General features: G+C 59.6%; 2 protein-coding genes across 2 annotated transcripts; both read left to right on the forward strand.

Annotated features, from left to right (window-relative positions):
- Positions 1-1,929: 1,929 nt before the first annotated feature.
- JKF63_05629 (uncharacterized protein) lies at positions 1,930-12,219 on the forward strand (the record flags this gene model as incomplete). The annotated part of the gene is made up of 2 exons (XM_067901586.1): positions 1,930-2,747; positions 2,820-12,219. 2 exons carry the CDS (start codon positions 1,930-1,932, stop codon positions 12,217-12,219), a joined length of 10,218 nt encoding a protein of 3,405 aa, XP_067756852.1.
- A 1,340-nt stretch (positions 12,220-13,559) lies between these two features.
- JKF63_05630 (uncharacterized protein) lies at positions 13,560-16,043 on the forward strand (the record flags this gene model as incomplete). The annotated part of the gene is made up of 1 exon (XM_067901587.1): positions 13,560-16,043. One exon carries the CDS (start codon positions 13,560-13,562, stop codon positions 16,041-16,043), a length of 2,484 nt encoding a protein of 827 aa, XP_067756853.1.

The following is a 16,043-nucleotide window of genomic DNA, read 5'->3' on the forward strand; positions in this document are numbered from 1 at the left end:
CCCCCCCCTCACCACACACACACACACACACACACACACACCAGCTGGCGCCTCTGTTTTGCGATTTGTGTTTTGCCGTTGGCTCTCACCCCCCACCCTCTCTCTGTCGCTTTCTCAGCAAGCGGATGTATAATGAAATCGGCTGAGTGTTCTCTTGTAGATTTTTTTCGTTTTTTTTTTTGTGTAGTGGCTTGGCGTTGAGCACACTGAGGGGTGACTGGGGGGGGGGGGGAGAGGGGGGAGGGGCGGCTATACTCCCAGTCAGGGCGGATCCCATGGGAAGGATTGACGCAGATGTCGCCCTTCATTCTTGGACTCAAAGGGTGAAGAGTACAACAAAGACCGAAAAAACCGTTGTTTTTATTGGACCCTGACCCCGAAGCTCTCTGCGCCTCTCACACTCTCCTCCCCCCTCTCAACCCCTCCCAGACACACACACACACAGGCACATATATATATATCTACGTACGTGTCTACACATAGATGTGTGTATGTGTGTGTATATGTACACACACGTACACATCTGCAGAGAGCGTCTCAACAAACCACCTTTTGGAACTTGTCGTTGCTTTACTGATGCTGTTTTCGCTTCGTTGTGTGTGTTGCATGCTTTTTTCCCTCCGTTGTTGGCGTTTACCGATGTTCCCCCGCCTGGTTCTTCTTTGAGTTTTTTTTTTCGTAGAGGGGGTGGGGTGCGGGGGACGGGGCGATTTTGTTCACCTCTTCCTTTGTTGCTGGTGTTTTTCTGCTTTGGCAGTCCCCTCCCCTCCCCTCCCCTCCCCATAACCCCGCCCTTCTCTCTCTCTTCTCGAGTTTTCCTCATCTGTATGTTCTCTACTTTGATCAGCTCTTATAGTTTTACCACGTGAGCACGCCATCCTCCAACTCCCCTAGCCCCTCGAAAAAAAAAATTATATATGAAGAGCAACGGCGCATCACCACTACCACCACTATCACAATTTATTCTCGTCTCCATGACAAACGAAAAAAAAAATGAACGAACCAAGGGGACACTTGAGCATGGGGGGAGGGGGGACTCCTCATGAGTGGAAAGCCAACATCATATATGGAGAGCTTTTTCTTCAAAGAAGAACGAAACAGAGAAGTGACAGTCGTCTGTGCATGTGCGAGAGAGTACATGGTTGTCCTCCGTCGGTGGTTACTGTCTTTTTTCCCTTTTCCACATCCGCTCCTCTCTGCTTTGTTCAGTGTTACCCCCTCCCCTCCCATACACACATACATACACGTATACGTCTTGGGCGCATTGACTCGTTTTTTTTTTTCACTCACCAACGCACGTCTCTCTTTTTTTTTTGTTTTTTGTTGAGGGGAGGATGGTTTCCTTTTTTATCCTCAACTAAACATTTCGACATCTTCACCTCTCCCATGCAACCCGCCCCCCCTTTGTGTCGCGAGTGTAGATTCGCAGGCTCCCCGGCACCGGCAACAGTACTGATGATCGACATCTTCGGCACCACCGTTGCCATCGTTGAGTGTCTTCCACACTGAAAATACTCAGCGCTCCCCCCACCCTTATCGCATCATCTTCTTTCCACGTTACGTACGTTGAACTCAAACGCAGGCAGACACACGCACGCACTTGTCGTATTTTGTATTCTTGTACACTTCCTGCCGTGTTGGCGATCTTTTTTTTTCGAGGGCACGCGTGATTGTTTGATCTTCGCGTGTGTGGGGTATGTGTGCGATGCAGAGGATCGGAAGAGGAGGGGCCCAGTATCACATCCAAACCCCTACCCCCACCCTCTCTTCGCGACGCGTATGCACGTATACATCAACCGGCCAAGTAGTGACACACACACACACACACACAGACATAGATACAAAGACACACACGCGAGCGCACCCACGCAGGGCAGTCGAGTCAACATGCACGCTTCTTCCAACCAGCGGGGGCCATGCGCCAACTGTATGTTAACTGGCACGGTTGCACCTGGTCAACGCAGTCGCAGTGAGGTATCCCCACTCCTTACAGGACACGCTTCGAGGGCATCCTTGACCCACTCCACCCATTCGGCATCATCGCGTCTCGCTCTCGCGCATGACGACTTGGCTGTCTCTGACGCGAGGATTTCGTCTTTGAAGCTCACCTCATCGACGGCATCGTCGCCACTTTCAATCAGGAACGCTTCACAAGGCAGTGAAGCTTCCTTTGGTCCTGGAGACAGCCGCCCTCGCCACCACCGGCGCACCACCGCCAGCAGCAGCAGCGCTTACAGACGCAGTAGTTCCAGCGGCTTCATGGACGTCAGCGGAGGCCCTGTGGGCAGCGGCGGAGGTTTTGTGTTTGGTTCGCCGCCAGGGTCGCTCCTCGAGTTACTGGGCGTCTTTACCCATGCCCTCCGCTTGCAGTCATGGCCAAGTTGGCTGTTGGGCGCACTCTTCCATCTCTTCCACCTGCTGCTCATTTTATCCTTTGTGAGTAGCCCCATTCTCTACCGATCAACCATCTTCTCTTCCCAGACGATGGCACGGGCGTTACTGGAGGCGCAGAACATCATCGAGTACAAAGGGAATCGCAGTGACCTCAGCCACAGCGGCACAGTAGGACACAGCGCTGTTGTAGAGAAGGGCCAGGGTGGCGCGGAGGCTGCTGCGGTGGTGCGCTCCGGTGCATCTCAGGCGTCGGTCTCCGTCGAGAGCGTGTGGGCCATCCACGACTCCATCTTTTTCCTGGAGAGGGACCACGTCGTGATGCCCACCTCCATATGGAACAGCTTTGCCAGCCTGAGGCGCAAGACTCACCGTAATGGCAGGAGTGCCAGAGGCGGCAAGAGCAAGGCTACGCCAACACACCCCAGCGGGTCTGCGGGCGCGACTAGCACTGGGAAGAGTTCCAGAGGTTCTGGTATGGATGTGCGCCACAGTGATTATAATGATGTGACAGCCAGCATGAACAGGAGTACGTCAGACGACGGTACGCACGCGTATGTTGTCCTGCACAAGGCCGGCAACGGCGATGTCGATAGTTGTCACGGCGGCGGCACTGGCGGGGCTGGCTCGCAGAGGTCTGTCGTGTCGGCGACTGCGGTCACCAAACTATGTCACAAAACCGGCAGCGCCACTGACGATGGGGGCAATCAGCGGCAACGCGCCGTCTCTTGGAGCTCTGATATCGATTTCCAGGGTCGCTGCGGCTCGGCGGTGGGTGGGGCCCCTGTGGCACTGCGTATGCTCGACTTACCGCCCCCGCTTGCGGCGGAAGGCACACCACCACGGCGTAGGAGGGCCATTGGCGGACGAGCAACGCTGTCAAACATGATCGAAGCATGGGAGGCGTCCCCACTGTACTCGTCTCCTCTGGCCCTGACCCTCTTTTACTGCCTCTATGTAATCGGCTGTGTTGTACTGCTGCTTACGGTGACGGACGGCATGCTCACTGGTCACTTCTCTGTGTTACGGCTCTGCATCGCTCTTGCGGAGATACTGTGGTACATTCATCATGGCGCGCATGCGTTTGTCATCTATTGCTGGATGCTGTTGCTCTCGCACTGGCCGCTTAATGCAGTGCGCTCCGTCGAGGACGCGGTGTTCCTCCAAAGAGGTACGCCGTACGCGTTGGTGAGCAAGAAGACAGGGCGGGTGTCCATGTTTTTGTTTTATAGAGCCGCTTCAGCCGTCGACGGGCGTACTAAGGGCCGCGTGGGTCATGGGGGCGCTGGCACGCTGTTGGTGGATGAGATCGATCTCCCCTATTACCTCTATGCTCAAGTTCGGTACCTCAAGCCTCTCGCCGACGTCATCGAATCTGTTTACATATGTCTCCTCTCGCTGTGCCTCGTAAGGGATATTCATCGAGTGCTAGACGCCGTAATCGGCGTGCGCGAGCTTATGGAGCCGGAGGGGTGTGTGCGCTGCCCCCTTTGTGGCGAGTTGTCGAGGGTGTGCGAGCAGCACAACTTCTTGCGGAGCCGATCGACTTACCCATGTGCTCGCAGCGGAATGGTGTCCTGGGTGAGTCGGACGCGGTGGTGGTGGCGTTGGCTACGAGGCTCCGTGCGAGGCAGCAGCGGTAGCCATCATGCGCCGACGCCACGTCTACCGAGCCCTCTCTGGCGTTGGCTCCTGCCATCGTGGTGCGGTGGAGTGCCTTTGAAAACGCCACCAACTCTCGCGGGGACAGTTGGGTCACCTACAATTGGCTCTACTACCTTTCCCAGGGTGCACAGCAGCGACGGGGCATCCCCGACACTTGCCGATACTATCGAGGACCTCGAATTTTACAATGAATCCGCTGTGCGTCGAAGCGCCGCAGCGCCGCAGGACACTGCCATGGAGGAGGCGATGCATCTGATGCGGTGGCTGACGGTGATGCCACGTGGGAGGGGAAGGTCATCGATGGTGCGAGATGGCGAGCACGGTCACACCAGAGCAACTGGTGGCGAACTTTCGTCTGAAGATGAGGAGAGCACCGATGCGATGGCCTCGTCGTCGTCGTCTGAGGCCTTGAGTGTGGAGCTTGTGAGGGTCGTGCCCACTGTCGCCTCCCCGAAATGTGGTGTGGGCGGCGTAGCAGCAAGAGAGGACGATGCCGCCTCTCGGTCCATCAAAAAAGGGCGTTCGTCTTCCCTGGCCACGCGCCTGGTCACGCCTTCCACTTTGGTCAATGACACTCGTCCTCGCGAGGGTCGCGGTCGTCAACACAACCGCCGCCGCTCACAGGGTCCCTCGCAGGCGTCGCTGAAGAGTAGTGGAGTGCCCTCGGCACCCCAGCAGCACCAGCGGCGTCGCACTCGTTTCATGGATGAGGTGCTCTACTGGAACTACGCCACACGGCACGTGCACCACCGCTGCCCAAAACTCTACTTGGACGCCCAAGAGGCGACTGACGACGACGGCGACGACAGGGACCCCCGCAGCGGGTCAGATGTGTGCAGCAGCAGCAGCAGCAGCAGCGAAGCTCTGTCAGCAGTGCTCCCCACAACAGGGCCCACACCGACGTCCAGCTCACCTGCATTGCCGATGGAGGCCAGGGGACGAAGTGTGACAGACACGCCGGCGACTACGACATCGGCGCACGCGCACATGGGAGGCCAACATACCGCGTCTGACCGCGCGCGGTTCCACACGAACGTACTTGGTCGCTCGCTTTCCCCGTGTACTTCGCCTCGTACCGAAGCCGCCGAGGGTGGCCATCTCCATCCGCCCCAGCTCCTTGCAGAGCTGCTGGGCAAGCCACCGGGAGTGCCAGGGAAGCCGCGTCAGCAGCAGCAGCAGCAGCAGCAGCAGCGCACGGATGGCCAGCAGGACCGCTCTGCAGCAGGGGTCTCGGCGCGCCCATGCAACTATGGCACCATGGGCCCCGACACCTCAGGGTCGCCGTCGCGGCTTTTGGTAGCCGGCGCACCATTGCAGCCGGGGGGTTATCACACTGCTCAGCGCGGGTTGTACGACGACCCCATAAGGGACGGCGAGAGGGATTTCGGGCCTGGCAACGCCTTCCAGTCATACGATCGTGCTGGGTGGGTGTCACGGCTCACCTTCAGCTGGCTAAACGCGCTGCTTACGTTTGGACTACTGGAACCGACGCTCCTGCGTCAGGAGCGCTTCTTGCCCTCGCTGCCGGTGGAGCTGCTTTCACTGGACAACATCGCCATGCCGGCGTGGCGTTTGTGGGTTTACCGGAAACTGTGGTTCCCCGACTGTGTGACGAAGCCGGGCGAACTGCTTATTCCCAGCAATGAAGTGATTGAAAGCGCGGGGGAGGGGATGTCGCCGGTCGACCTGCGCGGGGTTGACACCACCGATGAGACGGAAGGCTCGGACAGCAGACAGACCATTGTGATTCTCGATCGCACGTCACTTGAGCAGGCAGCCAAGTTTCGCCCTCAACGGCCGTGTCGGTGCTGGCAGGAGAGAGTGCTGTGGTCGCTCTCGGCACCATTGCGGCACATTCTCGTGATGCTTTTCTATTACTTCTATATTGGCACCTCACGCACTGTGCGCCGCACACGGCGGCGTCTTGTCCGCGAGCTGCTGAAAGACCGCCTAACCGCCGCCGCCGAGGACCTGTATAACTCCAACGGTGACCGGTCCATGGAGGCGAGTGAAGCACTCGAGGAGGCGGCCTGGGCACTGGGTGAAGTGACATCCTCGTGCGGCAGTAGTGCTGCTGCGCCGTCAGCTGGCTCCGCTCTGCCGACCCACATGCGCCGGCAGCTTGCCCTGAGTGACGTTAGCCTGTTTTACCTTTTCCTGGAGCACAGCTGCGGCCGTCGCTTTCTATTCGTCGCGGCACCGCTGCTACTGCTGAGTGAGGTGCTGACTGTGTTGGTGGTGCCCACGGTTGAGCTGCTTCTCGTATCCCTGCAGCGGGTAGACTTGGAGATCGTCCGGCACCGCCATGAGGCCCCCGGCGATCAGAGCGATGTGACAAAGGCCCTGCTCAACGCCGTCCTGTTGGGGGCGCTGTTGCTGCTCCAGGGGGCGGCGGAAATGGCCTACGTGAGTCAGGCGCACCAGGCCGCAATGGAGGCGCGCACGTGCGTGCGTGCCGTCGTGTTCGAGAAGACGCTGGCGCTTCCGCTGGCTCAGCGCACCTTTACCGAGGCAGAGGTGGTAACATTGGCGACGGAGGAGGCAGCGTGTGTCGCGACGTGCCTGTCGTCTCTGCATCAGACTTGGTCCTGTCCAGTGCGGGTGGCGCTACTCTCCTTCTTGCTAGCTCACTACGCAGGATGGATGGCTGCTGCGGTGGTTGGGTTCGGATCGCTACTCACCATTCCGATCCTACGCCACGCTTCGCATAGGGTGCGGCTGAGTAGGCAGGAGGCACAGGAGGCAGCAACGCCACGCATCGCTTTGCTACAGCGCACTCTGGGGAACATGCGCGAAGTCAAGGCCATGTTACTGGAAGGGTGTCTAGCGCGCTGGCTGCGCCAGGCACGTGCGGCAGAGGCCTCCTGCACCGAAGCCGTCGCGATGGCGGAGGGTACGGCCGGCATGCTGGCCGGCGGCACGGTGTGTCTGCTGATGGTGGCTTCGCTCGGCACCGAGTGTATCCTTTTCGGAAAGGAGTTCCAAGAAGCAGAAGTGCTGGTACCTGTTCTCGTCATCTTCCTGTTGCTGACGATGCCGCTGCTGGAGCTGCCGACTCTTTTTACGCTGGTGACACGCGGCTTTCTCTCGATGAAGCGCATTGAGGCGTACTTGCGCCAAACACCTGACGAGTTTGTGGGGACGTGGGTGGATTTGACAAGCTTTACGGCGATGCAGCAGCAGCTGCGCGTGGGGAACCCCAGGAGCGCCCTGCTGAAGTACCGCCGTGGTAGTGTTGTGTGCCAGGATTCCTCTTTCACATGGCAGCACAACCTGACCGAGGGGCCTCCAACGACGTTCTTGTGTGACGTCGACGTCTGCATCAAGCCTGGTGAGCTCGTTATCGTCCAAGGCTCCATGGGGGCTGGCAAGAGCACCCTGCTCTTGTGCATTCTTGGCGAGGTGAACCGGTGCGTCGCGAAGGCGCGCTCGACTTGCAGCAGCGTAGCCGCCTACGAGTCCGAGAGTACGTTATCTGTAGTATCCGTCACCGATGTGGCCGCATGCACCGGCGGCGCTCATGATTCCGCGAGGCAAGGCAACTGGCGCAGCCCCGGCCCTGCCGCTGCGGTGGCCTGCTCCCCAGCCCCCCATACGCTTCCGAGCAACAGCAGCGGACTAGTCTACGCTGCTCCACCTGGCATTTTCCTGGCATCGCCGCGAGACTCCGCTGTCGCAGGTTGGCGCGTCAGCGTGACGCAGACGTTTTCGGCTGGACTCGACGAGGACACGGGGGTGGTGCAGAGCGCGTTGACTGACATCACCGAAAGAGCCACTGCTGCACCAGCCTTCAAGAGTTCCCGGCCTCCAGGTAATGCGGAGCTCAGTGACCACAGTCGAGGCACATCGTCGAAGTTGTCTGGCTATTGCCCCACTGGTGAGCACGTCAACGTAGGTCAGGGTATCAGTACTACATGTGCACCGCATCATCTCGCCGACCTGGAGGATGCTGGCCGCAGCACCCTCGGCTTTCTTGTTTTTGGCTCCTGCGCTTACTGTAGCGAAGTACCTTGGCTGCAAAACGACTCCATTCGTGCCAACATCATCCTCAGCAGCCGCCCGCCGCAAGGAGAGCGGTGGTACCACACGGTGTTGCGCGCGTGCGCACTGGACGTGGAGGTGGCGGCGTTGCCGCAAGGCGACGCCACAGTCGTTGGCGAGAGAGGCGAACTGCTGTCGTTGAGCATGCGCTCCCGTATCGCTATTGCGCGGGCCGTGTACTCCAAGTCCCACGTGTACCTCATGGACAGCGTCCTCTCGCCACTGGAGCCGGACATCCAGGAGCACGTTATCCGCGAGGTGTTTCACAAGTTGTTACGCAAGAAGACAGTTATACTGGCCAGCAACGTCGGCTTGCGATCGCTGTGGCCGGATCGTGTGTTCAGCGTGGTGGACGGGGGCGTCGTGCGCGAGGACACCGACTTGTACAGGGGTGCATCCTTTCTCAATACCCACAGTGACGAGTATGACGAGTATGACGAGGATGCACTGGCTCAGCGGCGTGGGAGCGACCGAACTCGTGTGGCGGCCGACGGTGATGACACCGGTGTCTCAGAGCGTGGCGGCAATCACAGCAGTAGCAGCAGCAGCACCAACGACGATAACGGTGAGCGCCAAGCAACGCTTGTGCGACTGCCGCCACTCTACGCGGAGGAGTTTGAGGAGCCGCAGAAAACCGCCGAGGCACGGGGGGTGTTCAGGGACGACCCGACCGTTGCGGCTACCAGGCTACTCTTCGACGGCGACGCAGAGTTTGGCCCGCGCAACAGCCGCCGGCACGGCGGCCTTGTCAATCGCCTCGACGAGGGCGTCCCCAGCGGCGACCTGTCCTTGACGAGCTCGGTCCCGGTTGCCGGCGGGGGGCCCGGTTCGAGCAACGGCGCCGCCCCACGCTCGCCCTACTTCAGTGCATTGCGTCCGAATTCAGCGGCGCCTCTCGATAGTAGCCGCCGCGGACGTGCTTCGCCTGCCGCGATGCCGAGTTCAGCGGTGCTGTCTCCGGCAGCGGTGTCTCGTGCAGCCAGCTGTCAGTCTTCGACCCTTTCGCGGATACCCGTCTCCGGACCGTCCCAGCCCGACGCCGATGCAGGGGCTGCGCGCCGTGGCAAGGAGGGCGACGGCATTGGCTCTGCCCGCGAACATAGCGGACAAACCTGCAACACCAGCGCTCACAGTAGTGGCAGCAGTGCCGTCTCCAATGATCAGTGCGTTCTCAACCGCTGCACTCAGAAAATGCAGCGTGAGCATCTTCTGCGCCATCGCCACCGCCTCTCTTTTTTCATTTTCTTGCGCTTCATGGGTGGGCAGGTGGTGTGGTTGTTGTTGACTGCGTTACTTCAGCAGGGCACGTACCTGTGCATAGACATCTGGGTTGGGGTTTGGCCGATCATAGTGGCGGCGCACGTGAAGAGCTCTGCAGCTGTGGCAGAGAAGGCAGCCACAGTAGGCGGGCCGCCATTCTCTCGATCTACAAAAGACTTGGTTACGTCATTCACCGTCACGAACAGTGTGTTCTTCGGCGTTGTGTTTGTGTTGTGTGTCCTAGGGATGCTGCTCACCCTGCTTCGCACCCGGGCGATGCACGTTGGGGTGTACGGAACGATGCACTTCATTTACAACCAGATTGTGCGTCGTGTGCTGCACTCTCCGGCTTCTTATTTCGACCGTCGCATTGTCGCGCTCCTGTCGCGCGTGCTACGCGACGACGGCGAAGTCTCTGAGTCCCGCATGCTGTCCACAGGGGAGACCCTGTTGGGCTGCGGTGCACAGGTGGCGGTGGTGGTGTTCTGGAATACGCTGGTGAATCCGTTTTTCGTGTTGTTGCTGCCGGTGGCGGTGGGGTTTTTTCACCACATCGCACAGCGCCACGCGACAGTGTTGCGCGAGGTGCGCCGGTTGGAGCTCAGCGCGGAGGGTGGCATGATCGACATCCTGCGTGAGGTGCATCAGGGCGCACCAACGGTGCGCTGCATGGCCCTGCAGGATCGACTACGCGAGGAGTTCTGCCGTGCGCTGGATACGGGGAACACGGCGTCCATGGTGACGTATTCGGTGGATTGCTGGGTGGAGCTTCGACTTCACGTGATTTCCACGCTCTCTGTATGTACCGCGGCCATTGTCAGCGTCATTTTTACATTCTCCTACTCGCGACCGAGCCTCTCGGCAGTGGCCGTGATCGCCTGCCTGCGAGTCGGTCCGGTGCTCACGGTGATGTGCCGCAGCCTCAGCACTTTCGTGGTGACCGAGTGGATCTCGGTCCAGCGGCTCATGAGCCTGGGGAGCGTGCCCCAAGAACCGCTTTGCCTCATCGGCGAGGCAGACCTCTACACCTACCGCCACGTTCGCCACAAGGCGGCTCGGTGTTTTGTAGCGGCGGAGGGTGTCCGTGGCGCACCCTTGTGGAAGGCGGATGAGTCGCCGGAGGTGTCGCACATGACGCGGCAGGCAGTTCCTGCCCGGCAGCGCGAGGCCCAAGAGGAGCCCAAAGTGGAGCTTTGTTCTTCGCCTGAGGAAGAGCAGGTCCATCGACGGCGGCCGCAGTTGCAGGCACTTGGCGGCGTGGACAGCCTGCCGGATTCGCATTATGCCCGGCCCCTCTCCGTATATACTGATGGTTCTTCACTGCCGTCCTCCTTGTCCTCCACGGTCCAGTCAGCAACGGGTCCTCGGGACGAGCCCCTCACGAGCAGCACCATCCCTCTGATCGAACTGCGCAACGTGTCGGCGCGCTATCAAACGACGTTGCCGTACGTGTTGCGCAACGTGAACCTGGTCGTTTTTCCCGGCGAGCGCGTTGGTTTGGTGGGCCACGCCGGTCAAGGAAAAAAGACTTTTTTCAACGTGCTGCTTCGTCTGGTTGACGTGATTGAGGGCGGCGGTGTCGTCGTGGACGGCGAGGACGCGGCACGGGTACCATATCCAATCCTTCGCAGCTGTTTCGGCTTCTTGCCGCAGGAGCCGCTTCTTGTGCAGGGGTCGTGGCGCAGCAATCTTCTTGGCTACCGCCCTGCGCACCGCCTGCTGATCAGCGGCGCCAACAGCGGAGCTGACCCGCCATTCCTACCGATAAACACACTCGCCCGTCACCAGCTGCAGTCGGACGCACAAACGCCATCAGCCACGGCTGCTCCCACCGTCACCACACAGCCGGCCTCCGTGGCCGGGGAGCGTCAACCTTTGCTGCCGCAAGCTGCTGCTGCTCGCACTCGCGGCGGCGCTGGCGCTGCTCCTGGACCAGAGGATCACATGGGCTTTCTCCCTCCAGCGAGGCACCACTACGGCAGCACCAACATTTCTCAGTCACACGTGCTTGTCAGTAGTGGGGAGCTCACCCACCTCCGTCTATTCGACCGCCCTCCTCACCCCTCTCACAGCAGATATCACGGTCCCACTTCGGCGGATAGCTGTCGCCAGGACGGCGGTAGTGGTGGTGCCTCCACAGCGGATACGAAAGCCGAACGGTTCCACGACTGCTTCACTCCCTCCCAGCGCCGCCGCCGCCGCAGCGACCCCCACCAAAATATCCCGCCAGCGAGTGCCAGCGGCGGAGGCATCAGTGAACGTCACCGCTGTAGCCTTAGTAGCCGTGGCGCGAGCAGCAGCGAAGACCGCCCGCGCCACTCTTTTCGGCATGTGATGGACGGGTCGCAGCGGCTGGTGGAGGACGCCGTACTGTGGGAGGCGCTGCGGGCCGTTGGGCTCGATACTGTCGTCGAGTTCGACGGCGGCCTCGATGCCCCGCTCCTCGGCAGCGACTCGATGGTGTTCAATCTGACACCGTCACAGCGCCGTCTCCTGTGTCTCGCACGTGCGGTACTGAACAGACCACCAATTTTGCTCTTGGAGGACACCGTCCACTCCGGCGCTGAGGCGCAGACGACGGATCGTGTCATTAGCGGCGTCTTGGCGAATGAGCTGCGTGAATCGACGGTGTTAATCATTGCCCATCGCATGTCGACGGCTTTGAATCTCTGCACACGTGTCGTGGCAGTGCAGGGAGGGACGCTGGTGCCCATCGCAGACTTGAAGCCGACGTTGGCTACTCCGGTCTCGACAGGTGCCACAGGGACAAGTCAAAGGGCTCTATCGTTTGCTGCTACACTTCCAGCGACTGTGGGGCTGGATGCGGCGGTGCTAGAACAGCTCTCCTATTACCTGGAGTAGGGGGGAGGGGAGGGGGGAGGGGGGGAGGAGGGAGGATCCTTCTCGTCTAACCTCCCCAGTTGGTGCCATATCGTGGCTATGGGGCCAACCCCCGGAGTATTGGATATCTCATACCCCGCATCGACCTGCACGTTTTAGCCTAAACAGGAATACGTATTGCGTGTCGTTCATGCCCAGGTTGAGTGCAGTTGAGCCGCTGCTGCGCTGCTGCGAAAAGTGGATGCAGCACAACAAGACACACACACACACACACACACACACACAAAACAAACATACAGACGGAAGGTGCCCCTGGCAGACATGCAGGCACAGGTTTTCTGGTGACGCCATTGGATACGCTCATCGGTCGATTTTTGGTGTTGAGGCGGGTCAGAGAGGTGAAGAGACAGGTTGTGAGGGTAACTAAGCGGATGTTGCTGCTGCTGCTGCCGCCGCCGCCGTCACTGCCACTCTTGAACATCACTCAATTTCGCACCATGCCTGTAGTCACTGCTCCTCTCGGTTTCTCGAAGGGCGTGTGCGTGTATGGGTGTGCGCGTGCCTGTTTCAATCCCCTCGAAAAAAATAGCAGTAATCAATTGTGCCGCGCAACTTTTTGTTTTGGTGATTTATTCCCTTTCCTTCATTCTCTCTCCCCGAAATTTGTGCTGGGCGTGCGTTCATGCATGTATGCCACACTGGCGGGTGATAATGGAGGTGGTGAAGACTTACTTTGGAGGTGATCTCTCGTGTCCATGGTGAACCACCTCCCCCCCCCCTTCACTAACCATCCTCGCATCTACGTCCACACATGCGTGGCGCTGCATTTTCCCTGGATGCACACCGCTGCGATCGCTCTTTTTTCTATAGAGGGAAGCGTATGTTTCTCTCTGTCCAGACAACACACGTACATGCGTGTTACACACGTCGACTGCTTCCTCAAAGGCTCTCTCACTCTCCCCTCGTCTCGTTGTCTTTTTTTTTTTCGTTACCCTCTCACTCGACACGCGTCAAACGACTCGCTTATCGAGGGGGGCACTCTGCACATCAGGCGGAAGAAGGGTCCCACACTTGTTACAGGCACATACACAGACGCACCGACAGCTGCTGCTGCTGTTCACACACACACACACACCGACACGAAAAGCCGCCTCCCGATAGGCGCTCGAGCTCGCGCAGACGTGCGTGTGTGTGTGTGTGTGTTGGGTCTGTCTAGGCGACTAGCTGACGACTCACCTTGACGCAAAAGAGAGGTGTTTTTTGTCGTGTTTGCTGTTGTGCTTCTGGTGGGGGGGGGAGGAGGGGAGGGGAGGCATAGCGCTGAGGAGCCTCGATTCAAGTGTCTAGCACTCAAGCGAGTGATGCTTCTTCGCTGCGTATGCAGGGCGGGCTCGGCGGTGATTAGTGCGCCATTACCCCTCCACCGCGCCATGGATGATCGTCTCGCCCTTTGCAGACGAGAAGCGTCAAGAGGACTGAACATGAGGTGGCATGCGAGTGAGCGCGTTGCTGGTGTGAGCACGGGCACCGCACCTTTCTTGACTTCCCTGCGAGGGGGTCGGTCTCTCACAATGAGACCGGGAAGGCGAACCCTCAAACCAGGCTGCTTTGGCCTTAAGAATTTATGCGGCTCTTGGAGGTATTCCTGTGGCAATAGTCCCGCTGTGTCGTCCCTGGTGGATACTGTCAGGTGCAGTCGGTCTTCATCGGCAAGTTTCTGTGTGCCGTCCGTTGCACTCGAGACACCTCGCCGCTGCTATATGGCACCCACAGGAATTGCGCGTGGACCGTCCAGCTCATCCCACAGCTCGCACACGTTGTCCAGCTCTCATGGCAAGAACTGTCGCCCAGATTCTCTGCCGCCATCGCCTCCACGGTACAAGAGGAAAGCCCAGCCGCACATGCGACGGTCTCCTACTCATGCTGCCAGAAACCGGAAGCTACATCGTGCGCAGGGTGTTGAACCCCTACCGCTGCGGACTCCAGACGACCCCTACCACCATGGCATCCCCCCAGTGCAGTCGGAGGCGACGCCGACAGAGGACCACGCAAACCATGCTTATGTCGCTGAAGATGGCGAGGTTGCTTCCACTGCAGCTCACGCTGCTCTCCCATCTGCGGCTGCTCAGGATGTGTCAGCAGGATGGGGACTGGAGGAGGTAAACTCTTGCACGGGAAGAACGAAGCTGGAGGAGCTGTACGAGCGCAGTCTTGATCGTATCCGAGACATCCTCGAGCAGCCTTTACCGGCCATGCCTCAGGACGGTAGCGTTGATCCAGATGTTTTCGTGGGCTTTGCATCCTACAGCTATCAGCTGCGAGATCAGTACCGCGCCATCCTTGCTCGCGAGCTGCAAGTGCCTGTGAAGGCGGTGCGGTTGTCTGTTGCGTGGAGTGGACGTTTCGATGTGCGCCGTTTTGGGCGGGTGCAGAAGGTGTGCGGTGTGTGCCTTGATCGGCAGGTGCTGCAGGCCGCGACGCATAGCGAGGGGGAGAACCCTTGTGGTGAACCGGGGCGGAGGGTGTGCGATTCTGCTGCCAACATGCGCAGCAGTGAAACATCTTCACCATCGTCCGCCTCTGCGCCTCCCCTACCTGAGGCATTACAGACGCGCATCCATACACTGGTGACCGCCATCAACGCACGTAGACGTGAGGATCTTTTGCAGATGTCGTTTTTCCAAGCCTCCCTACCGATCCCGGAGGTGGAGTTCGCCCTGAACCGTCGAGAGCACAGGCTTGTGTACCACCTGCACGAGTGGATAAGACGTCGCATTTTGCAGAGGGCTGTGGTGGTGGTGGTGTATGGGGTTCCTCCTCCACCTCCTACAACCGCCACCACTGCTACGTTGTCGGCCTCTGCTGCACCGCCTCCCTCGACAGGCTCCTCTGAGCGGCAAACGGTAACTAGTGGCACTGCTGACATCCAAAACGGCGAACCAATTAAATTGGATCAGTACACGCAGTGGCAGCGCTTCTGTCGTATGCACACCGCAGCTCAGAAGCGCGAGGTGCAGGACAAGTGGCTCCGACTCTTTCACCGCCGGAAGGTCGTACCATCTATGATGTCGCTGACGGAGTTGGCCACTGAGGCGGCGGTGGCGCTGGTGCGCGGTGAGGTGCCTCACATTGGGTGCGAGCAGGCGAAGGCAGGGGCCATTGAGGTGGGGCAGAGCGGTGAGAGGTGCACGGCTTCGCAGGACGCGTCCTCGATGAACGCAGCAACCTCTACGGCGCTACTGGATCCAAATCTAGAGGCTGTACTGGTGTGCATCGCAGCAGCGTCATCCTCGCCGCTATCACCTACAGTGGAGGAGGGCGGGGCATCGGCATATGGCAGAGAGGAGCCTGCAGCACTCCTTCGTCGCATCCCGGATGTGTTTGTATCACTTGACGCTGCTGACCCTGCCAAGGCAGCCCCAACTACAACTCCACGTTTTCGACCCACTTCCACCTCTCAAAAGGAGTCATCCATGCGGTGGGTGCGGCTTGTCTACCAGGCGCTTCTTTTGCGAGAGGCGCAAGGCAGCACCGACCGCTGCAGCAGCAGCAGCAGCAGCAGCAGCAGCAGCAGCAGCAGCAGCCGCAGCAGTGCCGATGCCGAGCCGCTAGCCATGCGCGTCTCTCAACACGTGTCGCTGCCCGCCCTCTTCGCTCAAGGCGCTTATGCCGGTGGCCAAGAGGAGATTGCTTACCTGCAGCGCAACCCCGCCGCGATGGATGCACTGCTGCTGCATCCACACGAAGTCTCATACAAGAAAAAGTTCTTCAGTCGCATGCGCAACGGGCACCGCCGGCTGCGCATGGAGGAGGAGAGCGCTTCGCCTTACCCCATGAATGGGTAG

The sequence above is a fragment of the Porcisia hertigi genome, chromosome 24 (genome assembly GCF_017918235.1).
Source record: "Porcisia hertigi strain C119 chromosome 24, whole genome shotgun sequence".
NCBI lineage: Eukaryota > Euglenozoa > Kinetoplastea > Trypanosomatida > Trypanosomatidae > Porcisia > Porcisia hertigi.